This window comes from Equus caballus, chromosome 27 (assembly GCF_041296265.1).
Source record: "Equus caballus isolate H_3958 breed thoroughbred chromosome 27, TB-T2T, whole genome shotgun sequence".
Lineage (NCBI taxonomy): Eukaryota > Metazoa > Chordata > Mammalia > Perissodactyla > Equidae > Equus > Equus caballus.
In genome coordinates this window covers 20631799-20654696 of record NC_091710.1, presented here as the reverse complement: position 1 = coordinate 20654696, position 22898 = coordinate 20631799, and the positions used below count along the sequence as shown (strand labels likewise).

Genomic DNA, 22898 nt, shown 5'->3' with positions numbered 1-22898 from the left:
CAGACCTACACCACTGGTTGGTGGCCATACTGTGGTGGTGACCCACATACAAAATAGAGGAAGACTGGCACAGATGTTAACTCAGGGGGAATCTTCCTTAGCGAAAAGAAAAAAAGAGAGAGAAAGAAAATAGCCTCACATTTACACCCTATCATATGTGGGAATATATAAAGTTCTGGAAAGATCCAAGGGTTACTCCTGTGGTGAGATGGGAATTGGAGGGGGTTTCCAGTTCTTACTACATATACTTCTGTATTGTTAACTTTTAAAATATTTAATAAGCACGTCACTTTTGTGAATTGTTAAAAGGTTTTAAAAAGTTTTAAAGGAGTGAACTATTTAAAACTTTGATCTTTGCTCTTAGATTAAATAAATCTTTAATGATGCTTTGTTACATCGTTAACCATTTTATACATACAAACCAACTCAAAGTTATTCAATTAAGGTATTATTAAATATTTTGGTAATTGTAAAAGATAGAATAGGTAGTTAATTCTATAAACAGGGAGTAGAGAATTAGCATTTATAAATATGAAAAACAAAAAATCAGAATCACCTAGCTTAATTACAGCTAAGAGCTCACTGGCAGGAGTACAGACTCTTAGGGGCTAGAATGTTCCACTCCCAAACTCCCCATCACATCGGAAACAGTGGATCCAGCAGGCCTGCACTGTGTAAGCTGCAGCCCGCTCCGGCCCGGTTCCGCCCCAAACGGAGGCTTGGAGCTGCTTGTAAATGACTCCAGCTGACCTCCCTGAGCTGTGCCTGTGCGCCCGGCTGCCTGGTTTCTGCTGTCTATCTTCATGTCAGCAGCGTCTAACACGTGAGAAAGGATCACTCCACAGCTGCCTCTTGCCCAACTGAGTGGTAACTGTTAATTACCAACATCAAACTGATTAACATCAACACCAATCACTCTTACGGCTTAAAAGTATTTGATTTTTTGAAGAGGTTTCCCTTGTGGCTCCTGGTTTAGTTGATGGTAAAACTGTTAATTGTGCTACTTTTGACTTCATTGTGTTAACCTGATCTAAGAGAGACAAGCCCTGGAAACTGCGGGGAGAGAGAAACAATTTGTAAGTTATATAAGTCGTTTTTTAAATAAGTGAACATTTTTGCTCTCAGGCCCTTTTCCCCCATCCATGCTGAGTAGAGCCCACAGCAAAAGCAGACAAGGGCTGCTGGATGTGATCCCTCCAGGCCCATCTCCACGCTCTCCGTGGGCTCACGGGGGATTCCAGAGGGTGTGAGGACCAACACCTGAAAAGGAGAAACTTGATCCTTGGCTTAGACAGTAAGCTACAATGTCACCTGCCCCTTGAACCTTTACCATGGCAACCGTCTTTGCCATTGGTCTGGGCTGGGCAATGGCCAGAAAGCTCTGAAGTCACCCTCCTAGTCACAAGAAACTGGAAGGGAGAGCAGGGGATAGACACCACCAAGTGGAGGGGGGAGACAGAGTAAGAAATCAAGGTGGAGGAAAGAGTGAAGGAGCACAGGAAACCAGGGGGAAATCATGGACAGCGAGTAAGAGACGAGAGGGGGACAGAATGGGGACCGAATTTGGATCTTGCCAAATTATTGCGGCAGTTTAGGAATTTAATAGAGCATCAAAAGAACATGAGGATTTACGTTTAAAGCCTGCATGTAACAAATGCAGGCTGGCAGTTATTTATGCTATATACCTCCAAATTGTGCCAAATATATATAATCAAGTTTCATGAATAAAAAATAATTAAACACAAAACGTCAGCAAAGAAAAGCACTTGAATCAATGTGCTTCCACGGGAAAGCTTTTTTCTTCTGAAAACTTAAGGTTGACTTATACATAACAAAATTTTAGACAAAAATATTTTTCTATTTCTTCCTGTGAGGCTCTAATCGTTTTCCAATAATTACTCCTTAAGAGGGCAATAAGGCCTGGCGCCACTGCACTCCGTGGACAGGCAAAGTAGGACACGGCTTGACCTGCTCCAGGTCCCTCAGCCAAAAGCACTGCCAGGAGCCAAGGCTGGGAGCTCTGAACCAGCCCTCCCCCAGCCGCTCAGCGGCCTTTCCCCTCAAGCTCCTCCAGTTTCTGAACAGCAAAGACACGGTGAATAGTGATTTAGGTCTAACCTCAAGCATCTTTACAGTTCTGTTCCAAATCCCCCAAACATCAGAATATTCAAGTGAGTTGGGGAAGAAGAAAATAGAACTTTCTAGAAACACAGTCTTTCAGAGTCATGACTTTGTTACACTTCTTGTTTTTCATGTCTAACAATCATCATTAGAATCTACAAAATAAATAAAACTTGTCTAAAACCAATAGGGCTGGAGCCCATATTAGTGTGCCGATGCCCCTGATGGGTATCAGCCTCTCCCTCCAACCTTCTTTCTTCTCTCTTTTTAATTTTATAAATAATACGTGATTATACAAATACCAGCAGGACAAAACTGTATGATGTACAAAGATGAAAATTCCTCATCACTCTCCCCTCTTGAACCCACTTCCCAGAGAAACACTAACTATTTGGTGTGTATCTTTCCATGTATTTTCTAGATACAAGCAAACACACAGTGTAGAATGTTTGCCAGAATTTTTTTTCCTTTTTTTTAAACTTAACAGACGTAGAATCAGACTGTCTGGACTGTCCTGTGCTTTCATTCCTAACGTAACAGTATATTGTGGACATCACTCCACAGTGACACACACACACACGTTGACCTCCCTTGCAGAATCACTTTTTACTAGTCCTCCCTTACCGGATAGCTGTTACTAGTTTCCATTTTGTTCTCTTGGTTTTAGATCAACATGTTCAAAGCATTAGAGGAAGCATAAAAAGCATAAAGGGAATCCTGGAGCAGCTTCCTTAAGAAAATAAAGCATTCCTTTGAAATTAAAAAATGCTATTGCCTAATGTGTCCTATAACTGGGATTTGTATGTGTGTGTGTGTGTATGGTACCAGCATTCTCAAATCAGGGTTCATTTATAATAATTCTGAAAAGGAAGTGAACTTAAATCACTGCGTGTGGTTTGAATCCAGCCCTTGGTGATACTGGAGACTTCTTACCCCAGGGCTTCCCCAACCCAGGGCTAAGAGCCACTGTGGTTGCTCTACAGCTCAGAGCTTGAAACCTTAAAATGGTAACAAGGAAGACAGAGCTCCTCTGGGAACAAAGCTCCTACTCACAAAGACAGCAGGGGCCGGAGGGTTGTTGATGCTCTGATTTCCTTGGGACTGGATCAGAAGAGCTGCAACTGGAGGAGGAAAAGGAGGAGGGGGAGGAAGAGGAAAGAAGGAGGAGGAGGGGGAGGAGGAGGGGGAGAGGAGGAAGAAGAGGGGGAGGAGCGGGAGGGGGAGAGGAGGAGAGGTAGAGGAGGAGGAAGAGGGGGAGAAGAAGGAGGAGGGGGAGAGGAGGAGAAGGACAGGAAGGAGGGAGAGAGGGAGGAGGGGGAGAGGGAGGAGGGGGAAGGGAGGGAGGGGGAGGGGAGGGGAGGGGAGGGGGAGGAGAGGCAATGTCAGCCCTGTCTCAGGTGCAGACTGTCCTGAGGAAGCCAGAAACCAGGCCTGGTTAAGTCTGAGAATTCATTTGCTGGTAAAAAAGAGTGATGGAGGGTTGCTAGCTGGAACTTTTGAAGAACACCGGTTTTACATAAGAACCGCAATAAGGTAGCAGTGTTTGTGGTAGAAGGTTACGGTAAAGAGGTGATCAGAGCAGTGGTTCTCCAGATGGACCACGCATCAGAATCACCCACAGGGCTCCCTGCTAAAACCCAGATGGCAGACTACGGGTCTAGGGCTGGGCCTGGAGCCTGCATTTTGACAAGTTACCATGTGATGCTCATGTTGTTGGTTTAGGGAACCACACTCTGACTTAGAAGTTATATATAACGACCAGAAGCTTAACTAGGTGATCTGCTCTGACTACGCAAAGAGGCATGCAATGAATTTCAGCTGATTCATTCTTTACATGCTGAACACAAACCAGGTCCCACACAACCAAAGACTTTTTCATTAAAAATAAACTTCAGGCTTGTGTCCAAACCAAGTGAGCACTTTATTTCCCAAAGTTATTTTTGCTTCTTGCAAATTATTTTCTTAAGGACAAAAATGCAAAGATGATTTTTTAAAGTGCTCACTCAGTCTTTGAAGTATAAGAATGACTTTTGAGAAAAGTCATGTCAAATGCAAAGCAAAACAAATCAAACTAAGCCTAAGACATAAACAATTTCAAAATAACTTAGAATGGAGGAAGAGAGGAAATCAAAACATCATAACTCAACATCCAGTGGGTCCTCACTGAATTCATCTCCTCGCATAAAAATGCTATTTATCAAAACCTCTTAGTTGAAACTGGGAAGATTAATGCTGCCACTCATTTTTGTTAGGGAATTTCCATCTTTCCTTTTATCTCTGAGGCCCCTATGTTGAATGGAAACATTCTATGGAGGAAAGAAAGGGAACTGGGAAGCATAAATTCCAGGCTGGCAGAAAGGCAGACTTCTTCTGAAAGGAGCAGATGAACTGAGTCATTGTTGAAGTGACTCTTCTCAGCTCAGCCTTATCACCAAAGATGACACCACGGCTATTTATGATATGGCTGCACAGGCAGAGAGGTCCCACATGAAGAAAGAGTGTGTAATTAGAGTCTTGTTTGAAGGGCCAAAGTTAACCTTCAATGTTTAAATAAAAATAAGACTTGGACTCACCTACTGGATATTCTAGAAACATTCCCCAGGAACCAAAATATTAGGAAAGTCCTTTTCTGACTTAGTGGAGGAACAAAATGGAGGGTCCTTCAGAGGCATGACCTTCTTCTCCTTCCTTCTCCTCTAGGCAAGCCCCCCGGAAAACTTCAAGTAAGAAATTTTCCATATCAATATGTGTGGAAAAAATAGAAAGATAGGATGACTCAGGATATGCTGGCAACTTAGGGCCAAAACGATGAGGCTACTTTTGGTTGATGGTACTACAATAGCCTCTAACAGCATCAAGAGTTAGCCTGTGCCAGGCACTGTGCTGAGCGCCCTCCCCACGTTATCTCATGTAACACGGCATCCTCTCACGGACGTCCTCCCACTGTCCCCTGTGATAATGAACAGAGGCTCAGGGAGGTGAAGCGATGTGACGTTTGGTTGGGCACAGCTGCCCAAACACATTACTTAGCATTAACTCTAGCACTGGGAATATGCTGTGCTTTCAACTAAGTAATGATCTTCAAGATTCTTGTACAGATTTTTTAACATTCCTAATTAAAGAGGTCACCACCCTCTTCACATAACCTGTATATTAAATATTTACACAAAACATATAGCCGGGTTTCCCAATATACAGGAAGCCATTTTTAAAGAGAGTGAAGACAAGGGAAAGAACATAGCAAGGAGGATGTATTTTGATTGTCATTAACGGTGACATTAGGTTCCAGGCGCTGTGTATTAGGTGCCTCACCCAGGCCACGTCATACAGCAGTGCAATGTCATAACTAAGAACTGGGGCTCAGGACTGGAATGCCTGCTTCAAATTTTGGTCCTGCACCTTACTATGTGTATGACTATGGGTACTCAGCATTGCTGTGCCTCAGTTTCCCATCTGTAAAGTGGAGTTAGCAATATTACCAATTTCCAAGAGGAGTTCAGAGGACTAAAAGGGTTAATTCATGTAAAACTCAACTCAATAAAAGTTAGCATTTACATTATTTATTTCTCACAACCTCTCCATGAAGCATTTATATTACCCTTAGTGTCTCATCCATTATATAGTTTAATTTTCTCTAGAATAATTTACTCTCCCATTAAGATGATTCTTTTAGCAAACTGGCAGTAAAACTCCAGCAAAAGATGAGGAAAAGAAAAAAAAGAAGAGATGGAAAAAATAGGCCAAGTACAGAAAAAGTCAAATTTTAATGAAAATCACACAGTTGATTTCTGCTGACATTCGGAAGAAGATCCAGGGAGCAAGAAGAACAGACGGCAGAAAAAAATAAAACGCAGAATAAAAAATAAATCATCCTTATTTGTACCAATTGCCGTTTCCAGGACTCGGCGCTACAAAGGCAGGGCAGCCTTTGCGACGCCGCCTCTTAGACCCACGCCGGAGGCGTCTGCTATTGGCAGTTGCCTGGCTTTTTGTTCAGCTAAGCTGAGCTCCATGGGCCTGTAGGGAACTAGGAACAAGGACTCAGGAGCACGCGGACGGTGGACAGAGGGGGCCGCAGCGCACTCCCCCGGCGCTCCGCGGCTGCCCGGCTCTACAGACGTGCTGGAGAGTCACACACTTGGGAGCGGGCTTCACTGTGTGGTATGGAACTGTTTTTTCTTCCCCTGCCTCTGGTTTTCATTCTATATCCTGAAAACAGTCTGTGACAGACACGCTGCACAGTCTGTGCACTGTAAGCCCTGGCGGCCACCAGCCACTGTCCCTGAGCCCAAGGTCCCAGCTCTCCGGCTCCCATCGCTGGGACCTTCGCCTCGTGCTTCTCTTGTGACCTACGGCAGCCGTGCAGCTTCGCCCCGGGCTGCCCCCAGAGTCTGGGAGTCCTGATCCCGAGGATTCACAGCTTTAGATAAAGGTTTTGAATGGTGCCGAGATGCCAGAGCAGGGTAGACAATGCTAAGAAGCCTTCACAGACAGGGTTTCATTTTCTGTACTGAAGCACACAAATGGATGATTAGATATGCCTAATAAAATAAAATCTGAGCAAAACTGCCTTGAGAAAACTGAAGCACACAAATGGATGATTAGATATGCCTAATAAAATAAAATCTGAGCAAAACTGCCTTGAGAAAACCTAGTTTGGGAAAATAATAATGATTTTCCCTCATTCTGGAAGAGGGCACTTTTCAACTTTAACATGACAAGCCGTTTAGCAGAAATTTTTTCTTTTGAACAGAGAGGGGGAGATTTTTGTCAGATATGGCAAGTAACTGAATCTTTATTCATAGACATTAACAAGAAGAAAAACAACAAAAACTAACATATCTGCTGACTCCAGGTACTCACACCCACAATAACGGGTGTACTCAGGGTCTGGCTGTAGGAGGCGCACCTCACCAAGGGGAACAGGAGGAATCTTCTCAACCAAAACATGTACAGAAACACTGCATTTTCGAATGTTACCAGTTCATCAACATTGCAATGTGTGCAAATAAGAACACTGTATATAAGTTTTTCTTTACCGATTGAAAATGCAAAAGAAAAGAACTTTTAACCCTGCCCCCTAAAAAGCCCCAAACCCTGTAAAAAAAGAACAAAAGTCAACAGAACGGGAAGAAAGGGAGTAATTCTGAAAATGAAATCATCATTGGCTTCAGTGTCTAGAAAAAAAAGGGTAGCTTCTAATTACTGGATTCACTGGTCTGACAAGTCCAGGGAGTTTGACATTTGAGCCATAGACCACGTCAGAGCTTTCCCTGGCCTGTCACCCATGTGTGGTCTGCCGCCACCCCCAGGTGCTCCACACGCCTCCCTGGCCCCTCCCCAGCTCAGTGAGGTATGTGGTGTCAGTCATGTGCCGAGACTCTGAGAGCCGAGGAAGCTGCTAAGGTAACACAGCGGGGTGAATGGCAGAATGGGGATTTCAATTTTCCTTTTTTTAAGGCTTAAAGTCTGTTGCCTTTTTATTTCGCCTGTCTCTTGGGTATTTAAAACAAGTCAATGCACTTACTACTATTTTTACTACTTCATAATAACCATGAGTAATGCTTTTTACTGTCAGCCAACAACAGTGCCAGCAAGAAAGAAGCCAACACCGTTAAGTGGCGATACACCTCGCCTGCTGGGTTTCAGGGTCCAAGGGATTCTTACCTGGTGCTCCTGTGTACATGATGGAAAACACATTTATTGCTATTGTAGCAGCATAGAACACCGGAAGTGCCCGGAGGCCATTGGGAACAGGGTCCTCCTGCATGATAATGAGATAAAGCGGAAGGTCAGGATTCCAGGAGCATCTGGAGCCAACACAGGCAGAATGATAGAAAACACTGTCACCAGAAAACCTTCCCAAACACTGGCGTGGCCCAAACAGCTGGCAGTGCCACTGCTGTGTGATCTGCCACACACTACAGACACAGCAGTGGCCTGGGCCATCTCTCCTACACAAATGCTGTTTCAAAGACCCCACCGTTGTGCCCAGCAGACCCGTTCATGCACTGGAATCACACCAGCTGATGTCAGATTGAGAAACAGTGAAGAACTGTTAGGTCAGCTCCTGGGGGCTGAAGCCCAGAGTTTGGCATCTACTTCAAAACCTGTGGCTAAGTTCAGGTTTGGCCCTAACAATCTACTTTCAACAAATCTTTTGAGACCCGACCCTCTGAGGATGCCCAAAGAGAGTCAAATGACTTACACACCACTGCCTCACTACTAGATTTTATGGCACTCCATCACACAGAACACTTCAGCTCTATTAAAATACGTAAAGCACGTACGTTACCATGTGCTACGATTCTCAAAATCTTTTCATAAGGTACAGTATCTAACCTTCAGCTATTAAAAGTTAAAAAGAACTGTGGGTTCTCTGTCTAATAAAACATTTATTTACAACTTTAGGCTTCTGGTACAACATTCCCAACACCTAAGACTTCAACGAGAATAGTAGTGCGCACATTTTAGGCTAAATGACATCTGGACAGTATTAGAAATTTAGAGTTTTCAGCAGATCTACAGAAGCTTCTGAAGCACAAATATGGATTGGGAACTCCTCAATGCAGCACTGGCATACAGTTGTTGCTTAAATGATTCAAAAAAGGACTCATTTCTAATACCCATGTGAGACACTCTTGTACACTTATACAAATCTCTTACGTACTCATCATAAAAAGAAAAACAGGTTTCAACATTGATGTGAGCTAGAAGAGTAAGGCTAAGTAGAGATGATCTCAAAGATTCCTAGTGCCAAATGCAAACATGTATGGAAATCAAGTAAGTTTGCACAACAGCAAACTCATCAAGAGCCTCTTCTGCAATGTCTCAAGAGGCCAACAGCACCTGTCAAGAGGCTTGAGTTAAACATAGTGAGGCGTAAGGAGCAGTAAGAGCAGGGGTAGAAAGAGATTCAGTTGCATGAGAGTCACAGCCAGACCAGGCAGGGGATGTGAAGAGCAGATGCGAAGAAGTGACGGGCAGGAGCCAGGGATGAGAGGCACAGCAGTCTTCTCACCTGTTACGGACCATGTGAAAAGAACCCAGGCTGAACTGAACCAAACGCTGGGATGCTCAAATGCCTACTGACCCTGGTTTCCAAAATGTTGTTTTCTTGGGGATAAGAGTTGCTAAAGAAAGACTCCCAACCAACAAGTCCTGAAGGTACATATGTCCTGAGTTTATGTTTTTCAATTGAATCACTTTACATTTTCTCAAATAACCTATCCTTAAAACTCAAATGACAACGTCTCATTAAGACTTGTCTCCTTTCCTCCCTCCTATCTCTCTCCCTCTCTCCTTTCATTCCTTCTTCCCGTCCATCCATCCATCCATCCATCCCTCACCCGCCACCCATCCAAGCATCCATCATTCCCTCTCAATAAATATTCCAACTTTGAAGTGCTAAGCACAGTGCTAGGTACTGGAATAAAAAGTGAACAAGACAGTCATGATTTCTACTCTCAGATTTTGTAGGCAAATAGCAAACAGGCCACTAAGCAAGAAATAAAACAGCGTACGACATGATAGAGCAATGAGGGGAAAGTACAGAGTGTTGCGGGAGTATAAAAAAGAGGGAACCAACAGAACCTGGGGTGGGAGAGGAAAGGCTTCCAAGGAAGTGACACCTGAAGGCTGAGTAGGAGCAGGAGTTTGCCAGGCAAGGATGGGTTCCAGGCAGAGGAAATAAAAGAAGTGAAGGCTAGCAGGTGACAGAAGGTGGCGTCTTCCAAGATGTAAAGAAATATTAGTATGGCGGGAGCCCAGGGGAAGGAGGGGCGAGTTTGTCCTGATCCAAGAGAATGAGCCCGTCAACAGACTGCAAGGCAGTGCCAAGAAAAAATGGCTGCCTCCTCCAGCAGGAGACAGCTGAAGATAGGCATGCACCTCGTGTGCTCAGCGTGTGCTGCAACACAGGGATCAAAGGCATGCGCTACGGCTTAGAAAACGCTGCAACAACCACTTGACAGTCAAAGAGAAAAATGCAATCAAGTTTCTTTCTAGAATACTGATCTCAGTAAGTTTTTATTTTAATCTCATTGTTTTTTTTAATTTATTTATTGTTTTAAGATTGACACCTGAGCTAACAACTGTTGCCACGTTTTTTTTTTTAATGCCTTATCTCCCCAAATCCCCCCTGGTACATAGTTGTATATCTTAGTTGCAGGTCCTTCTAGTTGTGGCATATGGGAAGCCCTCTCAACGTGGCCTGATGAGAGGTGCCATGTCCGCGCCCAGGATCCAAACCAGTGAAACCCTGGGCTGCCACAGCAGAGCATGCAAACTTAACCACTCGGCCACGGGGCCGGCCCCTCATTTTATTTTGGATAAAACGCACCCCAATAGATATATTTCCTTCTTTTTATCCTTTCCTCAAGGATAGAAAAAAGGCAGTGTCTCAAGCTGGCTTTCTCCATTAAAAAATAGAAAACATTTCACATTTGGGCAAAGAAATTCTCCAGCTGTTTTTAGTGACAGTCAATTTCAAAATCTTAACACTATCTCTGACTCTATTCTGTTTAACATTCAGGAAATACTTACCTTTCCTTTCTGAGTTCTGAGCACAATGCCTGGGAGTGCTGACTAATGCACCAAACCACAGGGCAAGAAACACTATTTGCAAGGCTGGTTTCTGGGGAGCCCTGTGTACTCGGCCTTGACTCTTTCCGCATACTTTATGATAAAGTCTGATTCTGACTCCAGGGTGCTGTGCCCAAACAACGTAAAAATACAATTATTCCTATGACCCTCTCACTATAGATTTCTTCTGAGTAGAACCAAAATTAGTTCTAAAACTTAATAAAAAAAATAAAAGCCTCACTTACCTTTTTTAAGATGAAAATTCTGATCAGTACAAACAGCACTCCAGACATGAAGCCAGACAACAGGGGAGATATAAACCAAGAGGCAACTGAATAGTTAAAAAAAGAAATCTAATGAATGTTAAAATGCCACATAATTCAGGTCATATTTATATAATACAATGATAACCAACATAAGCACATATATTAATAAATAATCCTGGAATCACTACCTAAACTCAGAACCTAACAAGCCCTACTCCCTTGGCAGAGCTGGCCCTCACACACGTATCCTCGACGCAGACGCACAGTCCTGCAGAACTGAGCACACTTCTGGCACACAGTCCAGCAAGTTCTAGCCTCAGAGGACAGCTTCCTTTGATTCCCTCTGAGCCCCTTCTGCCTGCTCTTCTTATCAGTCCATAGGGAGACCGGTCCTTGTTCCAACAGGAAGGGTTATCTAAATGGTGGGCTCCCTTCCATTGCGTTGTCCAAGTTCAGTTGGTACTGCCATCATGACACTTTAGCCTCTAGCCCAGTAGTTCTCAACTCTGGTTGCACATTGGGAGCACCCGGGGAGTTTTCAAAAACTAGTAATGCTCTGGCTCTACCCCCATAATTCTGATTTAAAAGGTTTGGAATGAGGTCTGGCATTAATATTTTTAAATTGCTCCCCCAGGTAATTCTCAGAGTTGAGAACCACTATTCTAGAAGAATGGGATCTAAGGCAATTTTCCTGGCTTCTGTGTCCCTGCTTGGCAGGTCAAGAATCCATTCAACCTAGAGTTCTTGAGGCCACTGTGATTCTTAAAAGGATGAGCAACCCAGAAGACAGAGACGGGGAAAGAGAATATTTTTCACAATGGGCGGGTTGGTACTTATGGGTCTCAATGGATTTCCCTCCTGCTAAAAGCCAGAGCCAGGAGGCAGGCCATCAGACCCCCCAGAACAGCCCCTCTGGGCAGCCTACAACCCAGAAGGAACACTGGAGTGCCTCCTCTACAGGGCAGCTGGCGACCTCGTGAATGCTGTGAGGTAAAGAACACGGGGCTCACTTCCAGGCTCCCCCATGACCATGAACTCTGACTCACCACAACCTAGTTTTTCCCTCTGACTACAGGCTGACTTCAATCAGATAAACTTCTTTTCTGCCTGGGAACAAGAGACAGATATTTGAAAAGAGTGCCTGGAGTTAAAAAAATTGTCTAACACATAGTAGTTCACAATTCCTGTGAACAGAAATTTTGAGGGAAAATATATTACCCATGTAGGTCTTCTAGAGCTTACCATTTGAGGGAAAAATATATTATAATGGTAACTTCTAATAAAACTTACTCTAGAAAATGTAAACTTTCCTTCTTACAGGTAAAAGAAATGGCAATTACCAATCTTGACAAGCTCCATCCACTGCACACCTTTGGTACCAATTGCAACAAGTGAGAATCCTATTGTGGAGCCAACGATGCAATGAGTTCCTGAGATTGGAAGCCTCAGGAAGGATGCAATCAGCTGCCAGACAGCTGAACCTACAGTTTGAAAGATGAAAAAAGAAAAGTCAGATACAGAGTACAGTTCTTAAAACAGCCCCACAGGAAGAAATCCAGATTACTGTTCTCCATAGCAACAACTCCCTGGGGCTGATTTTCTATGGATTGTTTCTTTACAAAGTGCTAAAGCTCTGACAAAAATCACTCAATTAGCTTTAGTCAGAGGAACATTCTTCAACACTGAAGAAATAATGGTGACTTATTTAAAGAAAAGTAGTTAAAAGTATTTAAAGAAAAGTCTCCTGATGCCAGCTAGTAATTGCCTTTGTCACACTTAGGTTAAGGGTGCTGACAATGAACTTGTTCTGACGTGAAGTGTGGCCAAGAGGAAGCAAGAGATTAAAGATGCTGATGAACAAGAGAAACAAGAAAGGCTGCATGCTGGCAAAGATCTGGCTGTAGTTATGACTGATGGTCACGTAAAGAGGAGGGCTATGTACTGGCTATGTCATATTAGTCTGTACAAGAGAGATGAAATACACAACTATCAAATCATTATGTTGTACACTTGAAACTAACATAACATTGTATGTCAATTATACCTCAATAAAAAAAAGAAAGAGAGTGTATTCCCACACTGCTTTTTGTATTTCTGCCCCTCACTTGAGCAGTAACTAGGATATTTAACCCAGAGCTGGGCACCTGCTCTCAGCCCCTGCCCTGAGGAGTGGGCCTTTCCTTTGTCTGCTCTGGCAAGCCTTCTAACTCTAGGAGTTAAGAGGGTCCCTTAGTTTGGGCTGCTTCGTGTCCTTTTGCCTCAATTTCACCATGCTTTTCCAGGCTGAACGCTTTTCTAGGCTACAGTTCACTCCGGACGCTTTCGTAAGCAGATCGGATTCTGCAGTGAGTATTAAAAGCATCGGCTGGGAGAGATCACTTTCAGAAACAGTTGTTGAAAAGCTCATATAGCGCTAACTGTAAGGGAGCAAAGGGTTTGGCTGATAGGCAGGGCACGTTATTAATCCCAAATGCTAACTCTGGAAATCGGGTTGCCTGGCAGCAGCAGCACTTTTAAGCAGACCCCTGGCATTTTCTTCAAAAATATCTGCGTGACAGAGGATCACACAGGTGGTGCAGGTCCCAGTTTGTGAAGCCACACTGACAGCTGCTCCATGAGCACCAGGCATGCTGACCTTTGAACCCAAGTAGGCTGTGGCCCATGCTATCCTTGAAGCGTGTTGGGAGGAGAAGAGGCCAGCCTTGTGCTGCCAAGCCGGCGACAGGCTCCATGGCAGCACCCAGGCCTCCCCGGGGACAATTCCTTAAGCCTTCACATCTAAGCCTAGGGCTCCTCAGGGATTAGTTGTTTTAAAAATAAAGCCAGAGTTTGGAGAATGTTTCATGGCATAGAACCGTAACTTGTATTCTTACAAAAATGAAAATAATCTAGTGATGTTAAGAGAATGGTATAGACTCACCCTAATGAATTCAGACTGAGATTTTCCTTCCTGAAAGCTGCTATCCTTTCTCTGCCCAACTTTGTAACATATGTCCTGGAGCAAGAGGGTTTGTAAGGAAAGGTACGGAAGATGGGGCTGCCTGAGAGAGGGAAGGAGGAGAGGAAGACGGAGCAGGAGGAAGGAGCAGTGGCAGGGGGCCTAGCAAAGTGAGAGTGTGTGACAGCCCTCCTTAACCTCAAGAATTTCTGAAGGCAAGTGTGATTACATTAACGTTAAGAAAAACAGCGGGGGGGAAAAGAAAGAGATAATTTTAACCTGAGATAATGATATGCTACAAAGAGGAACGGGATTAAGTACGGGATAAGGGCGTAAGACAAAACCTAGGGGAAGTGGGGAGAAAGATGGGTGCCTCTGAGGCTACAGGTTCCTGGGAAGATGGAAGAATGGCAGGAGAAAGGGTCAAGCTTACAAGGGAGGCAACCAGGCAGGGGTCAGTGAGGGCAGGGGCTCGGGGGAGGGGGAGAAGGCTCAGCAGTCATGGGTGCAGAGGAAGCTGTAAGGGGGCTGTGCCCTTCGTGGGGTGGTTCAAGGAGATGGCTTCTTCATGCTGTTGTGGGCATTTCCCTGAGAAGACGGTGAGTTTTGAATTCTCATAGGTTTTTGGAGCCACTGGTGGTTCTATACGAAGTAGACTAACTATTGCTTTCGGGCTGAGCCAGAGGCCCAGAAGATAACTTCTTCAGGAAGCTGAGCTGGTGTGAACAATTTCTTTCCCTCAACCAACTTAACGCTACCACAATTCTACCAGAAAGCACAGAGACCCAAGGGTTTGAGGAGACATTTCTTAATAAAAAAGAGAAAAAATAAAATAGAATAGAATAAAAAGACAGAGAGAGAGATGGAGAGAAGAAACGGATGCTGAATTTAGAAGAGGAAGATGGGGAGAATTCAGGCACGTGAATAGATTCAGCTTTGGTTTTGGCCAATAATAATTATACCACCATGTTAAATTTACATAGCTCCCATTTGCAAGGAATCCAATTTAAAAAAATCTAGGTAACTCACACAAATTCCCAACAAAATAGGCTTTGAGACTCCTCTAACCACCCACCAAAAACAAAAAAAGAAGAAGAAACCAAAGCAAACAAAATCAAGTTATTCAAGCAAAACCCCAAATTGCTTTGGTTAACCTAAATTCTAGTTGAGGTAAGTATTCTTCATTCTTTCAGTAAAGAGCCAAAGGCCAGGGGTGGGAAAACTGAAACATCGGACAAGTTATACCGTCCACACGAAAAGTCCACAGCGACGTGAAGCTCAGCTCACGAGGCTTTCTGACTGCTGGAGCCTCGGGGCAGATGCACTAACGAGTCGCTAACGAGCACCATTCCCGAGATCATCCAACGAACGGAGACACTTCCCTTAAGATTTAACTTTATGTTTTTCTTTATTTCTCCCTTACTTTCAACATATCTTGTCCACGTCATCCTGATTGGAAAAATCTCAATTTTGATATTATGTCTCATATCTATCATGGCTATCAGGGTAAATTTTACAAATAACTGTAATTTTGATCCTATCTGACTACAATGGAAACACAAGTTCAGTGAAGGCAAGTACAATTCAGTCATTACAATAGCTTTTGGATTAAAGCATCGTGAACCTCACATCTTTAAACCACAAGACATTGAGAAACGAACTCCAGAGCATGGCCCACCAGCCTGCTGTGCTGGGTAACAGTTAATACCTCCTACACTGTCTGTTGCAGATCGAATGCCTCAGCAACTTCTCAGACTAACTTGCTGTAACAAAAACACGATGGGCCACCTTCAATTTGGCAAATAATCTCCGCATTCTGGGTGCTTAAGAAATGCTAGTGATAATCACAAATACCTAGGGACCTGTGGAAGGTAGCTGCGTTCTTGGTACACCAGCATCTTATCTCCTACTGCAGGACTCTGCCTACAAAAGGATAGGTCCTGTTGAAAGCAGAAGGTGGCAGAATTCCTCTCTAACCCTTTCCTCCCTAACCAAATTACCTGTACAGCTCAGCCGTGGCTGTGCCGTCATCTACCTAGAGGCGAGCAGAGAGAGCGTGCTGGCAGCTGCACTGGAGGCATTCCTGCCTGAGGCTTCTTCCAGCTGCAGCAAGGACATAAGGAAGCACCCCACAGCGCTTCAGGTCCACGGCCACCGGGGCCATGGAGAAATCACTGTCCGACCAGTCAATCTGCGTGTTAACATAGCGCACGGCCCTCAACACGTCTCTTCATCTGGACAACCTGAAACTACCAATAAAAGGTCATCCTGGACACAGGTGACATACCAATGATCTCTTGGCCAGAAAACAAGACAAACATACCAAATGGAGCTCCCAGAGGTAGGATCAGATAATCAAAACAAAACCCAACAACAGGATTACAAATAACACAGAAGATCAGAATCTCTTGAAACATAAGCACTTAAGATTCATTTGGTAACTGCTCTGAAACTTAAACTCAGAATACATCATTAAATTAATAAATCCTGTTTTTTGGCATCCAAGCTTTCAAAAAATTGCATCCTAACTGATGAAAAATCTATGAAAAAACAGAAATAAACCTTCAAGGAAATCTCATAAGTAAACCTTTCAAACACATTCACTTAGACATGATATTTCTTTAATAACTTTCAAACAGCTATTCTACAAATATCTTTTTTTGTACTTTATGAAAAGCATTCACTTAGCCAAAATCTATTTTAACAACCAAGTTTGCTAAAAATGAGAAAATAAATGTTTGCTTGACATTTGAACACTGAAAAAACCATAATTAAATTAAAATGCAGAAAGCAAAAATACGATAGAGTAAATAGGAAGCATCAAACCAGTTTTTGAAAAATTAAAGCAAAAACCACATTTATGGATATAACAAAAGTACTGTATGGAAGTAGCAAGTGGACACATTTCTCATGGGTGTAAAGAATGACGCTACTTACCAACCATTGCACTAACTTCCCCGGCCATTAGTGTTTCTACTGTCTCGTTGTACAGGTTCACGTCAATGATACCTTTTCGAATGGTCTCTCCTACTTTGGCTCCCAATAACACTGAGCCGGTGGTTTCAAATATTGAAGCCAAAATGCACGCCTGCCTCAAGGTCACCACACCAGAGCCCACAGCAGTACCAAATGAATTGGCAACATCATTTGCACCAACAGAAAATGCCAAGATAAAAGCAATGATAAAACCCAAAATGACCATCCACAAATACTCATCCATGGCCATTTTGGAAAGCGAGCTCCGGGTACTTTTCTTTTGCAGAAATATTTTAAATAAACGAAGCTTGAGGTTATTAACGTCCTAAGGCTGAGAGTTCTTGTAAACAGTGAGTTTGCTCTGGAAAGTGCTGGACAATGTCAGAGCCCAAGCAAACTGCTAACTGCTGGTTTTCAAACTCCTGTCAGTACAGTTCATTTGGTTGTGTTCAGTCAGCAGTAAAACACATTCCATATTTTTCCTCCCAATCTGGGAAAGCTGTGATGTCTCCTCCTGTAACAGAAAGAAAACAAAAGCAATCACTCACCCTGCGAGACCTGTAACAGTCCGTCCTTTCAGAAATCAAGGTCTTAAGCCTGCTAATGGGGTCTGATTTTGGCATGTGACAAATCTAACCAAAAAGCAACTCTAGGAAGATTATAATTAGGTTAACTGTCCCCTCCCCCCTAAAAAAGCTGGTTTCTAGAATGTCAGAGGTTGGAGCATACTTTATAATTACAGACTGATAGTAAGCCTTAATAGGATACGATTTCACACAATTTGAAAAATATATGCAGTCATTATTTTCAAAAAGGAAAAATTGCCTCAAATGAGCAAAAGATAAAGAAATGAGAAATTCAGAGTTAGCAAGTTTTTCAAATACCCCTCATTTCTTAGAACAGGGATTACCACATGTGAGTCTGTGACACCACGGGGTGTGGCTAATTCTCTCCTTGCACGTTTACACCTAAGGAATGCGCACTTTACATTATGATCCATTGTGTGTGTCTCAAAGAGAGGTTACAGCTTCTGGTACAAAGTGACTCATCCAGAGGGTGACAAGAGTGGGAACTGAAGGGCCTCGCAAAGGAACAGAGAAGCCTGGGAAACAAAATGATCCTATTAAAGCCCGTGCCAAATCCTGTCCCTATCCTGTCGCCGACCTCCGCTCCTGTCCACTCCTTCCCTTACCGGCTCTTCGCTATTCCTTGAAAGCACCAAGCTCTCTCACCTCAGGGCCTTTGTACCTGCTGAGCCCTCTGCCAGGAAAAGCCTCCCTGACAGCTGCATGGCTGCTCCTCACTCTATTTGGGCCTCTGCTCAAATGTCACCGTCAGAGAGGCCTCCCCTGACCTTGTGAACGAGCAGCCCTGCCCCCAGGCCACTTGCCATCCCTCTCACCCGGCGTTCTTTCTTTTCTACTATCACCGTACTCATTCATTCGCTCACTCACTCATTCTTGTCTGTCTCCTCTCACTAGGACGCAGGGACTTTGTCAGATGCACTGCTGGATCTCCAGCACACAGAATGGTGCCTGGCATGTGCTAAGCCCTAACAAATGGAGAAAAGCCTTCATGTTCCTCCCTCTGGGATGAAGAGAAGATGTCACAAAATTAATATATCTGTGAAGTAAAAATGTGACTGAAAGCTTCAGAACTATGGTATTCTATTATAATATAGTCAAAATATAAAACCTGTGTGTTTTCTTTGAATGGGATTAGGTGTACAGAATGGTACCTAGCACAGTGTAGTTCTTAATAAATGTCTATTGAATTGAAGTGAATAAATTAGGCTCATATACAATATAACGATCCATCAACATTAAGGTTATTTGGGAAAAACAGCAGACAAAATTTTATGTGCATTGTGATTATGGCAACATTAAGAAGACATATAAAAAGACTAAAAGGTAACATACTAAAATTGTAACAGCTGTTGAGTTTTAGTGGTAGTGCTATAGATGATCTTTTCCTTTCCTCCAAAACTATATACTGTGGTTATGTGCTTTTCACATTAAAGTAATATATAATAATCAATAAACATACATGGAGAACCATCTATGTACATAATGTTACAGGCATAAAATTAAATAGAAAATGTACACTGATAGATCTTATCATTTTCTAAGATTTGTAGCTTATGCATTTCTGCAGATTCAGACCCCATGTGAGACAAAGGAAAATCCACCCATAAGGCAAAAGACAATATTCCACTGAAAGAGTATTTTATTAATATGATGGGCACATTAAATCTATAAATGAAAATGCAAAATAAAAATATTTGGACCAATATTATCCAGAATTCTTGATGAAGCTTTGTCAGGTTTGGCTGCCAACAGGGCAAAGAAGAGGAAGAGTCCACAAACATCTACCGAGAGCCTCCCCAGAGACGAGGAGGGAAGAAGGATGTGGTCCTGGCACACGCGGGCTCACAGTCCAGGGAGGGAAACAGGCACTAATCAAACAAACACAGGGATGTATGCTATAAACTGCGAAAAGTGCTACAAAGGAAGGAGGCACGGGTCACACAGCACCACGAGAGCAAAGGTTGGGGGCACGACTGGTCCGAAAGGGCAGGAAAGGCTCACCTGCAATCTAAGGATGGTGGGAGTGGGCTCGGGGACTGGAGGAGGCATTCCAGACATTTCGCAGGTGGGAAGGAGCAGAATGAGGACAGGAGGCTGGAGGCAGGCAGTGTGAGGAAACCATGATGAAAGTTGAGGTGGGCCCTATTAAAGACTGCGGCCACCATGCAAACAACGGGGTACCGATGGAGGCTTCTAATCAGAGGGGTACTGACATGCTCAGACTTCCAGGTCATTCTGACTGCAGTGTGGAGAATGGACTGGATGGGAGACAAGAGTGAATGTGGAGAGACGAATCACCCGGCTACTGCACGGTGCAGGCATAAGATGAGGTATCCTGGACCCAGGGCGGTAGTAATGATCAAGGGAAGAGAAATGATTTAAAGAGGCATTTCAGCGGTTGAAGACAATGGGATGGTGAGGTTTGCATATGGGGGTTGAGAGAGGGTAGATAGTTATTGACTTGTGGAATTGGCTGAGAATAACTGAGTAGGTGTTTTTCTCTTTCGCATTGTATTCAGTTTTGTTTTTAGGTCGTAGGGCGGGGTTCCACCACAGTTCACCTGTGGACACACTGTACACAGAAGTAAATGACAGGAGCACGGAAGAGACAGCAGGTGGACGAGGCGCCAAAGCAGGTATGTTCTCAGACCAGTTTTGCTCGAGAAGGTTTTTAACCGTCTTTATGGTGCCAAAGGTATCATTTCAGACCAGGGATTCCCTCCCCTACTGAGTTAATCTTACATAACTAATTTCCACAATCATGTCTATGCTCTTTAATTTGGCTTTTCTCCTTCATGTTCACACCCTCAGCTAACCAGCTTAAGTCCAATAAGCATCTGGTTGAGAAAAGCTTACCACTTTTTTGAGACCAAATGATTTCTATCTTGTACTATATTTATAAGGCCTCTTTTATTGCAAGTATCAACACCTTGATTTTCTCCCTTTTCCATTAATTTTTATCCCACATGAGCAAAATAAGACAAAGTGCTTAAATAACTACACGATCTGTTGCATAGAAAAAGATGGCAATGCTGCTGAAACCGGGCCATTGGCAGGCCAGAGGACCGTCATGCAGAAGGCCATGACGGTAATTTGCCAAGAATATAGAAAGCCCAAATTCGGAGTGGCTGAGGTCTGACCAGGTATGACCTGAAATTGCTGGCTGTTCGAAAGTAGGCTTTCGAAGGTGGGCAATCAAATCAGTGGGGAAAGGTTGACTTAGTCAATAAATGATGTTGGGACAACTTGTTAACTGCTACCTATCTGAAAAGGGGAAAAAATTACCTACCTCACACCAAAGTTATAATTTAAAGTTGATTTAAATGTAAAAATGGAAACCTGAAGAGAATAAGTAAAAACTTGGGTAAATATTTACTTAATATTGGGACGAAGAAGCCTAGACATGACATCAAAGACAGTTAAGAAAAGGAATCAACACGTGAGTTCACACAAATCACGTAGTGGGGAGGCAGAGAGGTCTAACGTGTGAACGCATCACAGAGACGCCTCGTCTCTTCCTCAGGGAGTGTTCTCACAAGGATGCGATGCTATTTAGAGTTCCCAGCTAATGCCTTGGTTCTTTCTAACTCTCCTCAAGGGCTTTTCTGAAAAAGGTCAGAACACAAAGGAGGGTTAGAACAGGCTTCCTAACTCTCTCTCCTTCCCCTACATGAAAGTCCCTGTATGGCTAGGATTCACAGGACTGAAGGTTACAAGATATTCTTCAATTTTTAAATGCCACCGACCTCTTGCATTTGAGGAACAGAGACTTTACAGTGTTTTGAATTATTGCAAGAGGTACTGAGGGCTTTCATAAGTTCTGTCTCCCAAACTTTTCTCAGTAGCCTCAATGCCTTCTGAACAAGCTTCTCAACTGTCAGTTCTGCCTGCCATCCCTTCTGTTCCTTGATGTCTGAACCAGCTCTACGTCTTTCCCAGGCCCCACGAGAGCCCCGGCAGGACTCCTGAGTTAAATGCTTACAGATCCTCTCTCTGTAATTTTCTCTATGAGCATCTGCTTCAACTCTACCTAATATCCTCTTATCCACACTAGGAATTTTACTAGCAACATTATAGAAAAAGTGAAAACAAACATTCTCAGAATATTTCTAGGTAGATTTGCACACGGTTTAAAAACAGGAATGTTGCTGAGTTGTAGCACTTAATAGACATTTATACAAAAAGAAGTTTGGGTGGAAGGGTCCCTGCTGTGAAATGCTGTCAAAGGTAACATCCACGATGACCCATGACCTTTCCAAGCAAACGTGCGGAGGTGTCTGTCCAGCCCTCCCAGCAGCACCCCTCTCCTCCCTCAGTCTTAGAGTCCAGCCCTTTCCTCACTTGGCACTGCCAGGCCCAGACAACCAGGTCTGTGGCGGATGGTGGCTTAAGTTATGACTCCTTCCAGGGACCTTGCAGGTTCAAAGGATCGGCCCACAGCCAACTTCCTTTCCATTGGTTTTCTTTTGGCCTATGAGGAGCTTTTCCCTGAGATTTCATGGACTGCACAGGCCAAGCTCTCCCTCCAACAGAGGAAGGGAAGGAGCCAGGTCCCCCACGCAGAGGACCCTTGAAGTGGAAGCATCGCATAGAGTAATTTTCCAATACCTCCCCGAAAGCCCTAAGTGCCTCACACCCACCCTCTAAAAGTGTGGAACTTATCTTCCTGGAAGCTAGGGTCAAAACAGGAAGACACAGATCTCTCTTCAATGCATAGATATAAAATCTAATGCTCTCTGCTCCATGTGGGTGAGCCTGACTATTCAGACATAAAAATGACTAGCTTTTCCTGATAATATTTAAATAAAATGGAAGGTTTTTGGAATCTTATTGTTTGCAGAATAGTACAGCAGAAATTTTTTTCTTTCAACATTTAGGATGCAGATCTTGTCCTAAGGAGTTTCGATTAAGATCATTCTTAAACAGCTTATAAAAACACCTCCTTTACATTCTTAAATTTAAAAAAATAATTTAATAAGTAACAGTATATTTATGATAGTAAATACCGACTTTTGTATCTTCACACTGATGATTAAAAAATTGAAACATTAGTAGAAGGGTTCTGAAACTTGCCTTAACTGTCTTTAAATGGCATATTTACAAATATGAAAGCAGTCCTTGGGAGTGTGGGAGCCTGGAGAAGGGCAGGTGCTATTGGGACTGAAGCAGGAGCAAGGAAGGAAGGGATGGGTAGAGAGAATGAGAAGGGGAAACAAAGAGAGGGAGGCATGGGGAAAGGAAATGATATCAGAAGGAAAGGCAAGACAGCTAAGCCAAATGTTAGACCTGACTTGGAACACAGGGGACACGGAGGAAAAAGGACACAGATAATAGAAGCAGGTTTACTCTCTGTGGACAAAGAGGAGGAACGTAAAGCCTGACGATAAAGATGGAAGACATCCAGAGTGAACAAGGCACAGATTCCAA

General features: G+C 43.4%; 1 protein-coding gene across 26 annotated transcripts in view; it reads right to left on the bottom strand.

The window, feature by feature from the left end:
- The window catches only part of SLC20A2 (solute carrier family 20 member 2), a 106676-nt gene that overhangs the window by 36605 nt on the left and 47173 nt on the right, over positions 1 to 22898 (bottom strand). For 22 of the 26 annotated variants that reach the window (XM_023630895.2, XM_023630898.2, XM_070253354.1 and 19 more), the window contains 4 exons: positions 16846 to 17398; positions 12311 to 12451; positions 10950 to 11035; positions 7789 to 7885 (listed from right to left, as the gene is read on the bottom strand). In XM_023630895.2, coding sequence (XP_023486663.1) covers positions 7789 to 7885; positions 10950 to 11035; positions 12311 to 12451; positions 16846 to 17134 — 613 coding nt within the window. In that variant the 5' untranslated portion in view covers positions 17135 to 17398. Of the gene's footprint in view, positions 1 to 7788; positions 7886 to 10949; positions 11036 to 12310; positions 12452 to 15908; positions 16158 to 16845; positions 17399 to 22898 lie in introns of all 26 variants that reach the window. The other 4 variants (XM_070253357.1, XM_070253359.1, XM_070253358.1 and 1 more) reach the window with 1 other exon arrangement.